This window comes from Primulina huaijiensis, chromosome 12 (genome assembly GCF_012295235.1).
Source record: "Primulina huaijiensis isolate GDHJ02 chromosome 12, ASM1229523v2, whole genome shotgun sequence".
Lineage (NCBI taxonomy): Eukaryota > Viridiplantae > Streptophyta > Magnoliopsida > Lamiales > Gesneriaceae > Primulina > Primulina huaijiensis.
Window position 1 is genome coordinate 10,174,399 of NC_133317.1, and position 17,911 is coordinate 10,192,309.

At 35.3% G+C, this 17,911-nt stretch overlaps 1 protein-coding gene across 1 annotated transcript; it reads left to right on the forward strand.

The window, feature by feature from the left end:
• The first annotated feature begins 12,920 nt into the window (after window positions 1–12,920).
• Window positions 12,921–13,966, forward strand: LOC140990514 (uncharacterized). The gene is made up of 2 exons (XM_073460241.1): window positions 12,921–13,274; window positions 13,587–13,966. Exons 1-2 carry the CDS (start codon window positions 13,149–13,151, stop codon window positions 13,749–13,751), a joined length of 291 nt encoding a protein of 96 aa, XP_073316342.1. The 5' UTR covers window positions 12,921–13,148; the 3' UTR covers window positions 13,752–13,966.
• The last annotated feature ends 3,945 nt before the right edge of the window (window positions 13,967–17,911 follow it).

Sequence of the window (17,911 nt, forward strand, 5' to 3'; positions counted from 1 at the left end):
TTATGATCATCATCACAAGGGGGAGTGTTGAAAAATTATTTAAAAATGTGTTAAATATTTGTGTTGAAAATGTGAATGTTGAATGTTGAAAATTAGGTAAAATTAGGTGTTGAATATTGAAAATTAGTGTGTGATGATGTAGGTAATGATGTATTTTATTTTTGGATTATTTGTAAAAATTTTCTATAAATAGATCTCTCATTTGTGAAGAAAATCACAATTGAGTTGAGAGAAAAATATTATAAAGTGTGTAGTGTGATAATTTTGAGAGTTTGAGATTTTTACTTTTTTTCGTAAATTTTTACTTTTTCATAACATTTTAAAATTACTTAAAACGTGTTTTTTTTAGAAGTTAGAATTTCAGATTTTGTTGCTTCTACTTCTACTTCTATTTAAAAATAAAAATAAAGCGTTTTTCAACATTTATTCAAACTTCAAAATCACTTCTTTTTTTATTTTGTAAATGCGACTTTATAATGCTGGACTTATCCAAGTGTTTTTAAGCTACAACTTTTGTATTAAAACTCACTCTTATATTAATCAATGATCAACTTTAACAAACAAATTCAATCTTTAATACGAGTAATATTTCACCTCATAGTAATTGATGTCTTATAGCATATCTGTTACCAAAGTCTATGTTAAGAGAAATGTTTATTATAATTGGATCTTGAATCGAAAATATCGTCGATATTGTTATCAATAAAACTATAAATAATTGGCAAAACCAGAAATAATTTTGGTAGATAATGATAATGATAACAATAACAATAAAAATGAACTTTCATAGATGAAAGTGGTTCTTGTAAATGGCCCATAACTGTACTAGAAGTCACTAGCTATTGTTTTGTGGCGGAGCTGTTGTTGCCACATTAAATTAAAATAATATCACAAAAATTCCTGTCAGACGATCTCACGGGTCAATTTTGTGAGACGAATATTCTATATGGGTCATCCATGAAAAATTATTACTTTTTATGTCAAATATATTACTTTTTATTAAATATGGGTATGATTGATCCTTCTCACGAATAAAGATCTATGAGACCGTCTTATAAAAGACGTCCTCAAATATTATAGACAACAAACATTGCACACAACCTTGCATTTAACTCCACTTACCACTAACACCATGTTTAATAATAAAATATATATATATATATATATATATACACACACACACACTATCATTAATTTATAAGGTTTGTGTGATATATACGATGGCGTTTCGCCAAAATGAACGTCAAAATCATGAGCAAATCCCTTTTTATTACCTATTTTATTAGTCCGAATACATTAGTTTTACTTCCATGAAAAATACAGTGATATGACACTATAATGATTTGACAACCGATTATTTTAGGGGCATCAATATATATGTTATATGTATTGGATTAATTTTTTTTTAAGTCAAATTACATGTGTTTACGTTTTTATTTATGTTAATATTTTCTTCTCTTATAAAACAAATGTATTTGAGTGAAATAGTGTTTTGTAAAAGAAATTTAGTGTGTTTTAAATATTAAATATCCTTATCGATGATATATTACTTTAAAAATAAGAATTACTAATTGACCGAGATCATAATTGATTTATGAATATTTTGGGAAAATAGATCATAGAGTTATTGAATTGCATCAACAATTAAAAAAAATTAATTGAATTCATAGGTCATTTAAAAAATTGATGGTGTGTGGTCCTTGAATTCACCATTGCTAACCCACCAAAAAAAAATTCCAATCCTCTTAAAAGCAAACAGCAACCCTAGTGTTTCACACAATTTAATGCTTTCACTATCTTTTTTATTCTTTTATTTTCGATGTAACAGCTTGATGAATAAATGACATGGCCAAATTGGAGGATCAGCTAACTCAAAATGGGCATTCTATTTATGTGTTTCAGCTGAACTTCACCAAATGTTCATTAATTGGACGTGTATTTATTTATGCTGTAATAAAAATGCTGCCATTACTGTTGTATTATTTATTAACATCAGAAGGAGAAACTAATAAATTAACCACAAATGCATGCAATGAGTTTTTGTCTGTAAAAGAAATCCCATAATAAATAAATCCATTAAAATTTTGTGTTCTCTTCTGCAAAGCATGGGGAAAAGTTACAATTTAACCAACTTCACTCACCTACGTTCTGTTGGTCCCACGTGCGGTAATTTGAGATAATAAAACCCGAAAATAAAGAATAAATTGGACACCGAGATTTACGTGGAAAACCCCTAAAAATTATTAGGGTAAAAACCACGGGCAAGATGAAAAGAATTTCCACTATAATATTTTGTGGTGTACAACTCACTCACTGTGTTTCCAAAGAGAACACACTCTCTTAATACAGGAGAACAAACACCTCACAAATATTATAGAATATTATAAGATGAGAGAAAACTCGAAGAAGGGATGATTTCAGAATGAAAGGGGGAGCTCTATTTATAGAGCCTCTTGTCCGTGTGAATACGCGTTAAAAACGCGTAATCATATTTCCACGAAATTGCCAACCCGCGTTTTGCTGCCTCCTGCCTTTCTTGACTTGCGGCCCCACCTTCTTTGAAAATTCTACCGACATTTCTCCCACTTGGAGATTTGATTGAGAATCAAACACATCTCCACACATCCTTTCAATCTTGCCATTACATGCTGCTTACGTTTCCGCTAGGCCACTTGAGGATCTACACCACTCAAACTTATCAGTGTTCACTGGCTTGGTCAGAAAATCAGCTATGTTATCCTTCGTATGGATCTTCTGCATATCCACGCTTCATTCTTCTACTACTTCCCGCACAAAGTGAAATTGTACTCCAATGTGTTTCGTCCTGGAATGAAAGGCTGGATTTCTTGCGATGTGCAAGGCACTCTGACTGTCACAAAACAAAGAAACATTTTCTTGTCTGTGTCCGATCTCCTCCAATAACCTTTTAATCCATATTGCCTCCTTGCAAGCTTGAGTAGCTGCCATATATTCTGCCTCTGTTGTAGATAACGCCACAACTGTCTGCAGTTTTGAAACCCAGCTTACTGCTCCTCCTGCAAGTGTAAACACATAACCAGTAGTAGATTTCCTCTTATCAGGATCACCTGCATAATCTGAATCGACATAGCCCCTGAGTGTAAAATCTGATCCTCCATAACATAATGCAGCATTCGAGGTACCCTTAATGTATCTAAGGATCCTCTTGACAGTGCTCCAATGCTCTCGTCCAGGATTCGCCATATACCGACTAACTGCTCCCACTGCTTGAGCAATGTCCGGTCTTGTACAGATCATGGCGAACATCAAACTTCCCACTGCTGATGCATATGGTACTCGAGACATCTCAATCCTCTCTGCTTCACTGCTAGGACACATCTCGGAGGATAACTTGAAGTTAACAGGAAGAGGGGTCGAAATTGGCTTACTATCTTGCATGTTGAAGCGTTGCAAGACTTTCTTCAAATAATTTTTCTGGGAAAGCCAAATCTTTCTGTTACTTCTGTCTCGGTGAACTTGCATCCCTAGAATCTTGTTTGCTGGTCCCAAGTCCTTCATATCAAATTCCCTAGCCAACTGTGCCTTCAATCCTTGGACATGATCTTTGTTGGGGCCTGCTACCAACATGTCGTCCACATACAACAGCAAAATGATATAATCATCACCAGACCTCTTGAAATACGTACAAGGGTCTGCACTCAGTCTGTTGTATCCGAGGCTCATGATATAGGAATCAAATCTCTTGTACCAACATCTCGGCGCCTGTTTGAGACCGTACAGAGATTTGTTCAACCTGCAAACCAAGTTCTCTTTGCCTTTTTCCGCAAAACCTTCTGGCTGGAGCATATAGATTTCTTCTTCAAGATCTCCATGAAGAAACGCCGTTTTCACATCTAGCTGTTCTAGATGTAGGTCAAACACCGCACACAATGCCAGCACCACTCTGACTGTTGTAAGCCGAACCACAGGAGAAAATATCTCATTGAAGTCAATGCCTTCTTTCTGAGCATACCCTTTTACCACCAATCTAGCACGATACCGCTCCACTTGGTTATTGCCATCACGCTTGATCTTATAGACCCATCTGTTTCCAATGGCTTTCCTTCCTCGTGGTAGTGTAACAAGATCCCAAGTTTTATTTCTGTCTAATGCCTCCAACTCTTCTTGCATTGCTATCATCCACAAAGATACATCCGAGCTTTGAGTAGCCTCGTGGAAACTCGATGGCTCACCATCCTCTGATAATAGACAATATGCAATATTGCTTTCAGTGACATAATCTGAAAGCCAACCTGGTGGTCTTCTGTCTCGAGTTGACTGCCTCACATTGGAAACTTCAGACTCAACATGTTCTTGTTCTTCGTGCTCTGGTACTGCTTCACAAGAAACTTGACCTTCGTCTGTCTTATTTTCCACCTGAAAAATAGTAGTTTCTGAATTCGGTGTGCCTTTGTCTCCCTTTACTTTATCTTCCTCGAAGATAACATCCCTGCTGATGACAAGCTTGTGAACAGTAGGATCCCACAAGCGAAACCCCTTTACTCCATCAGCATATCCTAAGAAGATACATTTTCTGGATTTTGAATCCAACTTCGATCTTTCTTGCTCATTGTACAGAACGTACACAGGACTTCCAAATGTATGCAAATGAGAATAATCTGTCGGCTTCCCGGTCCACATCTCCATCGGAGTCTTCAGATCAATCGCCACTGAAGGAGAACGATTGATAATATAACAAGCGGTTTTGACTGCTTCTGCCCAAAATGACTTTTCTAGACCTGCAGTCCTCAACATAGCTCTTGTTCTGTCCAACAAGGTTCTGTTCATCCGCTCCGCCACTCCATTCTGTTGAGGTGTGTAAGCCGTCGTAAACTGTCTTTTGATGCCCTCATGTTGACAATATGCATCAAACTCGTCACTGGTATATTCTCCTCCATTGTCAGTCCTCAGACACTTGATTTTCTTTTCTGAATCAAGTTCAACCCGCGCTTTGAAATCTTTGAAGATCTGGAAAACATCTGATTTCTTCTTGATTGGATACACCCAACATCTCCTAGAGAAATCATCAATGAACGAGACAAAGTATCTCGCTCCTCCTAGGGATACAACCGGTGCTTGCCAAACATCCGAATGAATCAGCTCCAATATGCTTTTGCTCCTGGCAGTAGAAGTGCCAAACTTTAATCTGTGTTGTTTACTGGTAACACAATGCTCACAAAAGGGTAGTGACACTTTTGTAAGTCCCGGCAACAGCTTCCGTTCTGAGAGAATTTTCAACCCCCGTTCTGACATATGCCCGAGCTTTCTATGCCATAACACTGTTAATTCTTCTCCTGAACCATTTGATGCAACAGCTAGTTCTGCCTCTTTGTGTGTTTCTCCCAAAAGTACATACAGATTTGCAGCAACCTTTTCCGCCTTCATAACCACAAGCGCGCCTTTCACAATTTTCATGATCCCGTTCTCGATCCGAGTTTTGCACCCGATGTCATCTAATTGCCCCAATGACAAAAGATTCTTTGTCAGTCCTTTCACATGTCGTACCTCCTGTATGGTGCAAATGGTGCCATCAAACATTTTAATTTTGATAGTACCGACCCCAGCGATTTCCAAGGCATGATCATTTCCCATGAATACAGATCCTCCTGAGACTGGTTCATAATGATCAAACCATTCTCTCCGAGACGTCATGTGCCACGTCGCTCCTGAATCCATAATCCATGTGTCACAAAATTTGTGCCTGCCTTCTGCAACAGTTGCTGCTTCGCTGAATAATATTTCACCACTGCCTGAAGTACTGGCCACATTTCCTTGAGAATTTTTTTCAATACTCGTACACTCTTTCTTGAAGTGCCCTTTACCGCCACATTTAAAGCAGTAAATATTTTTCTTCTTACTTCTCGACTTTGATCTACCTCGTCTTTGGCTCCCACTGGAGTCACGGTCCATAAATCTTCCTCTTATCATCGGTAAAGCCTCTGCCTGCTTCGATGTTACCAACCTATCTTCCTTATTCTTGCGCCGGCTTTCTTCTCCGAGAACCGCAGTTAAGACATCATCGAATCTTAGAAAGCCCATAAGAATATTGTTGGTTATGTTGATGATAAGTTGATCATATGAATCTGGTAGACTTTGAAGTAGAAGCTCCGCACGTTCATTTTCCCCTATTTTATGCCCCATGGAAGTGAGTTGGGCAAATAGAGTATTCAGTGTGTTGATATGGTCGGTCATCGATGAAGATTCCGCCATCCGAAGAGTATAAAGTCTTCTCTTTAGGAAAATCATATTGTGTAGGGACTTGACCTCGTACATCTTTGTCAGAGTATCCCAGATAACTTTGGCTGTTTTTATCTCAGAGATACTTGACAGTACTTCGTCTGCTATAGCCAAGTGCAGATTGGCAACAGCATTATCATTCATCTCATTCCACTTTCCATCATCCGTAATCTCCACCGGTCTATCTCCAATAGCCGCCAAGCAATTCTCCTTTCTTAAAACTGCTTGTATCTTTATTTTCCACAGCATAAAATTGCTTCCGTTGAACTTTGCTATCTCGTACCTGCCCGTCATTATGTCTAGAACAATTTTAGTAGACTGAACAAAATAATCCCGCCTTAAATAAAAAATCTCAAAAAATCTTTTCTGATGTGGAAGATCAGTCTAGGCTGCAACCACAGAGCATACTCAGAATTTTAATAAATTTTGAACCAAGGCTCTGATACCACTTGTTGGTCCCACGTGCGGTAATTTGAGATAATAAAACCCGAAAATAAAGAATAAATTGGACACCGAGATTTACGTGGAAAACCCCTAAAAATTATTAGGGTAAAAACCACGGGCAAAATGAAAAGAATTTCCACTATAATATTTTGTGGTGTACAACTCACTCACTGTGTTTCCAAAGAGAACACACTCTCTTAATACAGGAGAACAAACACCTCACAAATATTATAGAATATTATAAGATGAGAGAAAACTCGAAGAAGGGATGATTTCAGAATGAAAGGGGGAGCTCTATTTATAGAGCCTCTTGTCCGTATGAATACGCGTAATCATATTTCCACGAAATTGCCAACCCGCGTTTTGCTGCCTCCTGCCTTTCTTGACTTGCGGCCCCACCTTCTTTGAAAATTCTACCGACACGTTCTCCAGGATCCATCATCTCACAAAGTATTACACAAAATCACAAAGATTTTCAGAAGACTTTAACGGCGAGACGGCACGTACGTTGCCTTCCTTATTCAGTAGGTTTCTATATATAATCTCAAAATCTTGGACTTTTTAACTGATTACCGCACATTTTCTAAAAATTTAATAGAATAAAGTAAAAAAAAAATTTTAACAAATTATTGTGTCACGCCTCAAATTTTTTTTTTTTTAAAAAAAAGTAAGTCACGCTCTTACCTTTTTTTTTAAAAAAAAAAATAATAGTACAAGTGATATGTTTAAATTATTTCAGAGTTGCACGCCACTGCACATGTATTAAAAGATGCAATAACATAACTTTAATAATTTCGAATTCATTATAATATTATAAATTTTTCTCTATAAATTGAATACTTGATTGACTCATTTCATTCGCTCTTTTCATATTTTTCATCGGTAAGTTCTCGTAAATGTTTGAATTTATTTTTTCACTTCCTGCAAATTTTTAATAATTTGATTTTTTTTTTGGTTTTGCAGGTTCATTTTAGTTTCAACTTATATTAAAGGTATGTATACTAACATAAATTATTCTGTTAAATATAAAAGTTATAAATGAAATTATTATTAATGTTAGACTAATTTTGTCGTGTTATTTAATTTTTTTTCAATTTTAATTATTAGGCGATTTTTTTAGTTATTACTAATTTTTGTAAAGAAATTTGAAAATGGTTCTGAGCCTTATTCATTAATAGGTATTTATAGATAAATCTGATTTTATTTATAAACTTTTAATAAATTTTCATTATCATTATTATTTTTTTAAAAAAATGTTTAAAAAATTTATGTTATATGCTATTTTTTTTCCGTTGGTATTATTGTTTTATAATAATTATATAATTGTATAGTATGATAATAATAATTTTAAATTTATTTGTTTATGTATATATTTGTTTCACATTTAATGTAAAAGATTATTTGTAAAATAAAAAATAAAATCACGTAGTTTTTTGTTTAAAAATAAAATACACTAACTCATATAATTATGAGATACAATAAAAAAATGTTTAATGATTTATTGTATTAATCGTAATAATTTGATGGTGAAATGAAAATATATGTGAATTGGCGTAATTAAAAAAAAAGAAACGAAAAAAAAGGAAGTCATGGAAGTCACACCTACCAAGTAGAAGTGACTTCCTTTTTTTTATAATAAGAAAATTTATATTATTGGTGTAAAATAAATTAATCGTTATACTAATTTTTTTATATACTACTTATATAAAACAACAACAATGAGTATTGTTATTATCATTTGCATAATATAAAATAATAAGAATAACTAATAATACATAGAAACATAATTAGGCATTTTAATCATAAACTCAAAACGTAGGCATTTTAATCATAAACTCAAAACGTAAGATTATGATATATTCATAATTTATATTCGAATATCCACGTAAATTAATTTATATCAACGCTTAAAAAATAAGCGTGATTTACTTTAAAAAAAATTAAAATTAAGCAAGCCACACCATTGGAGATGACGTGACTTGCTTTTAAAAAATAAAATAAAATAAGCAATTCACGCCATTGGAGATGGCAAGACACCCTTTTTTAAAAAATTAATAATAATAAGCATGGCGTGACTTGCTTTTTATTAAAAAAAAATAAATTGAAAGCGTGACACATTAGTTTGTTAAATTTTTTTTTAACCTTATTTTATTATACTTTCACAAAATGTACTGTAAACGGTTGAAAAACATTGTGAACTTTTTATATTAGATCCACTAGATTACTCGTAGAGTATCACAAATGATACATCACAAATGATACATCAGTTATATACCTTCAATGATAATGTACATCGAATAATTACAAGGATTTCATGAACAAAATTCCATGTTTCAAGATAGTAACAGGATTAAAAGCAAAGCAGTGTCTTTGTCAAACAGCTTATTCATTGGTTAGCCAGAAATCTACACAAGATCATTTTGTCCCTCATTCAACAATAACATTACATCGCTTTGTAACCTTTCTTATTCAGTGCTTCCAAAACACGATCTTGATATTGCAAGAGCAATAGAAGAGAACACCATAGCAAGGAAGTGAACCTTAAACGAAGGTTCGGCTCACAATTACACCAGCATGGTCTACACTTCGGAAACCGAAATGACAAAGAGGGAGCCGAGTAAACTACTGCACAAATTTCTGAAACATAGAACCATTCCATGCAAAATCTTTGCTCTTTCACTACCGTACAACCAAAAAATTTAAGATGTCTCTTTTCCACTCATGGGTATTCTATTTAGGACGTTGCATTCAAATGGCGTTGATCTAAGGCAAGAAACCGCTTTATCTCGCTTATAACCGTTCCAACCGAATGAATATTACTAAAAAGTAATCTATTTTCTCTCTGAGAGCATAGTTGAACCCAGTTCTTCGAATCCAAGGTGGATATTTCAAACATCAAAAAGGAAACATACTTAACATTTGGGACAATTTTATATCTGTAGCATTCCGTCTGAACACCTTATAAATCATAATCTCAGTCTTTTGGCTTAAAAATGGCACTAAAGCTTTCTTTCCACAACAAATTGAACAGCCCACTGTTCCAAAGCCAAAGCACTTTCAAAGAAAGTAAATCAGAAATAACCATTAGTTGATGCAATTGGACAGACAGAAATATCTTTAGACCAGTACAAATACATACAGAAAAAGAATCTGAATCATTCGTCACCGCATAAAAAACCATACAAGTAGAAAGAAATATCCTCTGAATTTCAGAAAAGAATTATCTACTCAGATGAAGTACATCAAAAAATCAAATTGAACTCTAACCTCAAATATCACAAAATAGTCCGAGACGACGCATTCAGAGAAGCCCTGAAATCAAAGAAGCCCAAACAATACAAACACACCGAGTAATATGAGCCAAACAATGTGAACCAACAAAAGGGCCTGTCCCGCTGTGCCCGATCCGCCATTGCCAACCTCACAAACTCCCAATTTCTTGACGCGTGCTCCGGCGCAGTGAGCATCGGGGCATCCACACCAATATGTGACGCCGTCATCCCCGCAAACCGGATCAGGCCGGAAACATTTCACCGGGCAGGAATATTGGTCCGTATTCGACGGGCAGAGGTCATTTTCCTGTGAATCGGAAGGTAGCTGTTTGATGACATCAGCGTCTGATCGGACGGTGGGCACGAGAAGGGTGGCGAGAAGAACAACGAGGAAGAAAACCGAGTAAAATCTTTCGGCGAACAACTGCATCTCGGAGAGCTTTAAGATATCAATTAAAGCTCACCGATTGAAAAATATATCCTTTGACTCGCACCCCTCCACGATAGCGATGAAAATGGTTTCTAGGTTCAGCGGAATTGGATTGAAAGTGCAAGATTTTCCATTCTAGGGTTTTGCTCTCATTGGTGGGAAATGATTCGGGCGTTTTCAAGAAAGTGAGGAATTTCTTGTGGAAGATGTCAAGAATGTGCTTATTCCGTTTCTTTTCTGCAAACCGTTTCAATTCAAAAGATTGGGTAAAGTTATTTTAAATGGACTATAATTTCTAATTTAAAAAAACTTGGGATTTTGTTTTTTTTGTTATTAAATTTGTAATTAAAATTTTACAAATTTTTGTCGTATGTTAAATTATATGTATTTATGCAAAAAATTTAAAAATAAAAATAATCACAGTAAAAAATATCACCGATCAGTCTTCAATTCATAAATGTAACAATTTTATGCTAAATTGCTATATGTTTAATCGTTGTATTTCACGTGATCCTCGAAACTTCTATAATCAGAGAGAACAAATTACTCGGAATGTTGAATGCCTTGGACCTCTCTTCCAGATTGAAAATGAAAAAAAAAAAAAAAAAAGTATCTGTTTTTTNATTCGAATGAGTTGCATCTAATTTGTATTTGGAATGATGGAGTTTACAAATGCATATCTCATAACATTATCAAATACTTCATCTGAAATTAAATTATATGGGTACTCAAATTCTTTTAACCTACTGGAAAGTTTCTAGGATGAATAAGTTTAGTATATTTGATTTAAGATAATTCTGAGATAAGTAATCGGTGAGAAGTTTTATAAGGTATGTGTTAGTGAAAATACAAGCACGCTATAAAGACTCGTGTTGGTACGACAAAATTCTTGAAATTTAGGGAGTTACAACTCAAATTCTTTTAACCCACATGCTTCTTGTCCCATTTAGGGGTGAGGAAAAATACTAAATTTTCGGTATACCAAGATTATCGTATCGAAAATAGCGATTTACCGAAATTTTTGGTACGGTATGATATCAATACCGAAATATTCGGTACAATAAAGACATAAAATCTGAAATTTTCTGTATATACCGAAATAACAAAATAATATATATNTATTGATATTATACCGAAATATCGTTATAATCAGTATGCTAGTTATATATATAAAAAATTTCGGTATGCAGTATCAGTATAAATATTTTAATTTCGTAATTTTCGATACGATATACAGTATGCATTTTTTGATACGGTATTATGTACCACCTTATTCTAAGTGGCACAATGGAGAGAGAAAAAAAAGGTCGACCCTGGACGCAACAATAAATGCCCTCCCGAATTATAATCTAAAAAATTCTTTTAACACTTTATATGAATTTATACTTTCGATTCTATATAGGAAAATGACTGATGTCACGGGTTAAACCAAAATGTAAACCGGACCTAATGCTATGATTTAGTTCATTTAAAGACTTTTCTTAAAACATACATGGAGCCCATATAAATTTTAAAAATTAATTTCCGTTGATCCTGTTTTTTAATGTAGTTCAGTACAACCGACACATATCCACAAGGTCACGCCGGGCTATCAAACAAATCTACTAAACTTCAATATTGTTACAATCATATAAAGACTTAAACAATTAAAAGACTCCCTCTTTTCTTATGACGTCTTTATGGAAAACACGTTCATTATACTCCACTTGACGAGTATTATTCGTCTTCAAGATCCACCAACTCGAACTCCCTTCGAAACTGCGGATTGTTCTCTCCCGAAAACTCAAATTCTTCTCCCGAAAAATGTCTGAATGAATATAATGTAAAAAAGCAACAAGAAATAATCAACAAACCGCTCAGAAAGATTTGACAATGAAAACTCTCGACCTTCCTTGGTGCACATGGCCACGCTCGACAAAAGCATTTCTTTATATAGAACATCTCATTATATCCAAAATATACATTATCTTTTCAAATCTTGTATCATATCTTATCGTATCCATCAATATAATATGTTTCCGTACATCCATATTATCTTTAACATATATATACAACAAAATATTTCCTTCAATTATCTCCTCATCTACAAAATTTTCAAATCAATATTTTAAATTTACTTATCAAAATAACTTCAAAAATTAAGCCAACAAAAAATAACATCTAACAGTTTCTACAAAAATTGGTCACCATTTCCCTTCAATATCTCTTGTTGCAAAAACAAACATAATTAATGCACTGTTTATTTATGAACATGAAGAATTGTGATTCGAGTAGTTGTGACATTATATTATACGGTTACCGTTATTGGATAATAAAATACGCATAAAACCGTCATAAATATTATGTTATAATAATAGTTAATTCACACATATATATATTTCAGTTTTGATTTTTGTTAGCATATAATCCAAAAAGAGCTAAATAAAGCGAAGTATTTATGAGCCATAAGTCCAACGAAAATCATCTTCTTGGAACAAGAAAAAACATCCTCCAACCGTAATAACTAACTTCTAAAACAAGGCCTCCCACTTTCCAAACAATATGCCAGCCGAAAAGATCGTCCACAAACTGGCTCCCATGTTCCAACATCTTCACATCTATATAAACTCCACCCTCTCCTCTTTCAAGATTCAGCCTCAGTATCGGAAAACAAAGAAAAATAAGTGCATTAAAGTAAGCAAAAGCTTTTTGTGCACCACCCTCTTTGCTCGCTTAGCTCAATCGTCCCATCAAACCCGAGAATAATCATGGGAGGCTGCGCGAGCAAACCCAAGGACTTGGATACCAAGGAGGCACCCGCCCCTGTTGAAGCACCTGCCTCTGCTGAGACCCCGGCTGTCCCAGAAAAGGCTGAGGCCGAGGCTGTTCCAGAGGTAAGCATTCTTAATCTACCTAGATCATGTCACTTACTTTTAAGAGTATTTCATGGCTAGTTTCTTATTTGGCTTTGCGATAACCGAGCCGATATTTGCTCTTGGAGGGAAGCTAGAATTCTATATCAGGCTCGAAACACATTTGTACATAGTGTATCATAAAATCATTCAAATGCCAAAGAAAATATATGGAGGATGGTGCTACCACCTCCACCTCTGTTGATCACAGAAATAAGAGATATTCTATACCTTCCTCTTTATCATTAAATTACTGACTCTCAGTCCTCACGTTTTTTGCGTTGATTTACGTAGGAAAATAAAGATGGAGACGAGAAAAAGGAAGAAACTTTGGTAGATGTATCTGAACCAGCTCCAGAAGCCACCACGGAGGAGACAGCAGCAACCGAGGCTGTCGCCGTGGAGGAAAAGAAAGAGGAAGCAACAACTGAGGAAGCTGCCCCAAAATCTGAGAACTAAAGTGATGAAAAACCAGTAGTTAAAGCTTAAATATATCGATTAAATAATAAATAATAATAATAATAATGAGGGTTAGGGATGATTCTGTATTGCGTTATTTATCATTAGGTGAAATAAATTCATAGAGGCTCAAGGAATAAAGCTGTACCGGCACAAGAATTATGGTAGTTATCTGAATTCATTTTGCAAAATAATTAAAATCTGTGTTTCTATTATAGCTTCTTAGGCTTTCTTTTGGAACCAGAGATGCTTTCAGTAACAGAGGTCGCTATCATTCTCCTACCAATGTGCTCTCTATTAAGATCATAGCATATATATAGTAAGAAACTGATAAAGAAAATTACGAGTAAGCCGTGGAGAAACGATAAATAACTCATGACCGAACATATATAAGCAAATATAAGAACGATTGACATCTGAATATGACTCAAAGAGGTGGTTCCATGCGATTATATTTATCTATCACATCGTTTTCTTGTCCACGCCCTCTGTTCTTTTAGCTGTTGGAAGTACCGATGTTATGTCAGGAGATCACGACGTGTGAAAGCAACTGGATAATCAAGAAAATGTGCTGAGATCATATAAATTACTTATTCTATGATCCTCTTAGAGGTTATATCGATCAAAGTTCAAGCAGCAAATAATTCAACAGGCATTAAATTATTGAGCATTTCTGAAGTTGAATATTACAGGAATTCCGAAATCGATGAAAGAAACGTAGCTTAGCGAAGCGTTCAAAATCAAGGATTAATTCAGAAACTCGAGAAAGTTTTATGATATACTTACTTGAGGGTCATTGATCAGGTAGATCACACCTCAACTCTAAACCGAATCAACAAAATTGTTCCATATGCATAGTAACTGAGGAACATAAAACCAAGTGGATCACATGTTGGATCTCGGTTTTCTACGCGCCTAAACGCTGCTGAAGTTTTAAAATTTTTATTTTATTTTGACAATCAAAATATATTTGATTTGGACGCTCGTATGGTTTTACGATTAAACATTCATAGGGAGTTAGAATATTATACCTTCGTGAATTAAATCACTTGGCTCCAACTAATCCGGTATAAACGGATTAGCTCTTGATGAATCGCTACGAACTTTCTTCAAAAGCTCCTTTGTTAATTCTTCTAATCAGGTCCACGACTAGATGATTTATTCCTCTTCCAATTTGCACTAGAAAATTGGAAGAAGTTTTGCGTTGGAGATCAAATAATGAGAGATGGCTCAAACTTTTCTTCAAAAAGAAGTGGCCGAAATTTTGGAGAGAAAAACTTGTGATTTTCGAAAATTGTGAAGGTGGAGGCCAGGGTTATGGCTTGATCACTCCTATTTATAATTAAGCGAAAACCTAATACACTTAATTAATATTAATGGGTTTTATTAATTAATTGGGCTAGTCCAACTAGTTTAATTAATTAATCAAAGTCCATTAAGAACTTTAATTATTTAGTATGTTGGACTTGTACTCCTACAAGCCCATTAAACATACTTTCCACTATATTTAATTTAATATTTAATAAACTCAACCTTTGAGCTTAATAAATTAAATACATTATAAATTCAGCATTTGAATTTAATATTTAAATTATAAATTCAACTCTTTGAATTTTATCACCTCCAAAATTTAATATTTAATAAACCCAACTTTTGAGTTTAATAAATTAAATTATCAAATCTTATAAATTCAACTCCTTGAATTTATTCTATCCAAATTTCATAAATTCAACTTCATGAATTTACTATCTCATAAATTCAACTCCTTGAATTTATTTTCTCAAAATTTAATTATCATAAATTCAACTCCTTGAATTTACTATATCATAATATAAATTCAACTTCTTGAATTTATTCTCTCAACGAGAACAAATGATCCAGTACTTGTGTTATCCTCAATGGTTCAGGGATACAGCTAGCCGTGGGTTCACAACTCCTCATGATTCAGAATAACATTTATTCTTATTCGGGCTTACCCTAGTTAGCCTCATTCTTTTCATCAACACCTTGATTAAGAATGTCAGAACTCATTTCTGATTGCACCCATCGGATCATGGTAAGAGCGTCTAGTAGCATCACCCCATGATCCCCTAGGTATCACTGATAGTGCCTACAAGAACCAATCGATTATGATTAACGTACAGTACGGTCCATTCATCTCATATATCCCGATCGAATCTGCAACCATTGGTTCATCGAGGGTTGCATATTAATTCGATAACTATGTGACACATATAATAGTGACATCGCGTGTACTATTGGAGAACTCCTTCTCCAACGTACATCTCATACTCTGGCCAGAGATTCCATGCACTATTATTACATTAGATCACATAGGATATCCACAGCCGTAGGTGAGCGGTGATTCCCCGACTACAATGCACTGGCTCCTATATGTGTCGCAACTGTACCCAACCTCGCCACCTGATGCCTCTCTTGGAGCCGGTAAACGAGTCAAAGCACAGCCCTAGCATATAGACCCTTAGTGTTGTCCTGGGTCGTAAGGGTGTACAATCATAACCACGGACTTATCCTCTTGATGAATGATAACCACTTGGAAAGTCCGAGGGAGGGTTGTTCAGTATAATCATCATAGGACTACCCATCTGCATGTTTGGACATCTCTATGCCCTTACCAAGAAACGCAGTACACAACATCACAGATGCTAGTCTCGAGCTCAAGCGACCTTTATCCCTGTTTTAGGCGGCTGAATCGACTAGGAACGAATTTAGAATATGCAGTGTTTACAAATGAGTTTCAACATCGAATTACGATTCATTTGTATTAAAGCATAATCAAGGACTTTATCTATGCTGCTTGCATGGGTATACAGACAAAGTATAACGAAACCATTAAAAAATAAATTATATTAAAATAAGATTGTTTATTACACTTGAGTCAATAAATTTCCCAGCCAACAGTTGACTTACAGAGCATCTACTCTAACAATCTCCCACTTGCCCTAGAGCCAACTACCCATAAACTTTAATCCCATTGCTTCGTGATGCTTCTCAAACAATGGTCCTGGCAAGGGCTTTGTAAGTGGATCAGCAACTTTATCTGCAGAGGGGACTCTTTTAAATGATATATCTCCTCTTCTCACAATCTCCCGGATGATGTGGGACTTCCTCAGTATATGTTTGGATTTTTTATGAGACCTTGATTCCTTTGCTTGCGCAACGGCACCAGTGTTGTCGCAGTACACCGGGACTGGATCAACTCCATTAGGAATGACGCCCAACTCTTGGACAAAATTCCTCATCCAAACTGCCTCTTTGGCTGCAGCTGATGCAGCAACGTATTCAGCTTCAGTGGTGGAATCCACAACGGTGTCTTGCTTAGAACTCTTCTAAGAGACAGCCGCACCATTAAGCATGAATACAAAACCAGAGGTCGATTTCGAATCATCTACGTCACATTGGAAGCTAGAATCAGTGTAGCCTTCCAATTTCAATTCTCCACCCCCATAGACCATGAACAGTTCGCTAGTTCTTCTCATGTACTTAAGAATATCTTTCACGGCCTTCCGATGCATTGGACCAGGGTTCGCTTGATATCTGCTTGTAACACTCAGAGCGTAGGCAACATAAGGACGTGTCGATATCATACCATACATGATACTACCAATGGCTGACGCATATGGAATACGTGTCATCATCTCTATCTCTTCATCAGTTTTAGGACACATGACTTTAGATAGAGTAGCACCATGACACATTGGTAAGTATCCTCTCTTGGACTCTTCCATAGAGAATCGCTTCAGAATGGTATCGATATAAGTGGCTTGGGTGAGTCCTAGCATCCTTTTTGATCTATCTCTATAGATCTGTATTCTCAATACATAGGATGCTTCACCCATGTCTTTCATGGAGAATTTACTTGCTAACCATACTTTAGTTGATTGCAGTAATCTTACATCATTTCCAATGAGTAGAATGTCATCAACATAAAGTATAAGGAATGTCACTGCACTCCCACTAACTTTCTTGTACACACATGGTTCCTCGTGATTCTTAGCAGAACCAAACTCTTTGATAGTGCTATCAAATCTGAGGTTCCAACTCCTTGACGCCTGCTTGAGACCATATATAGATCTCTGAAGTTTGCATACCTTATGCTCACTTCCTACTGATGTGTATCTCTCAGGTTGAGACATATA

Bases quoted from the DNA above. Each gene is read 5' to 3' on its own strand.
- LOC140990514 (XM_073460241.1), top strand. From the start codon at position 13,149: ATGGGAGGCTGCGCGAGCAAACCCAAGGACTTGGATACCAAGGAGGCA. The intron at 13,275-13,586 runs GTAAGCATTCTT...TGATTTACGTAG, and splicing joins AGGCCGAGGCTGTTCCAGAG to GAAAATAAAGATGGAGACGA.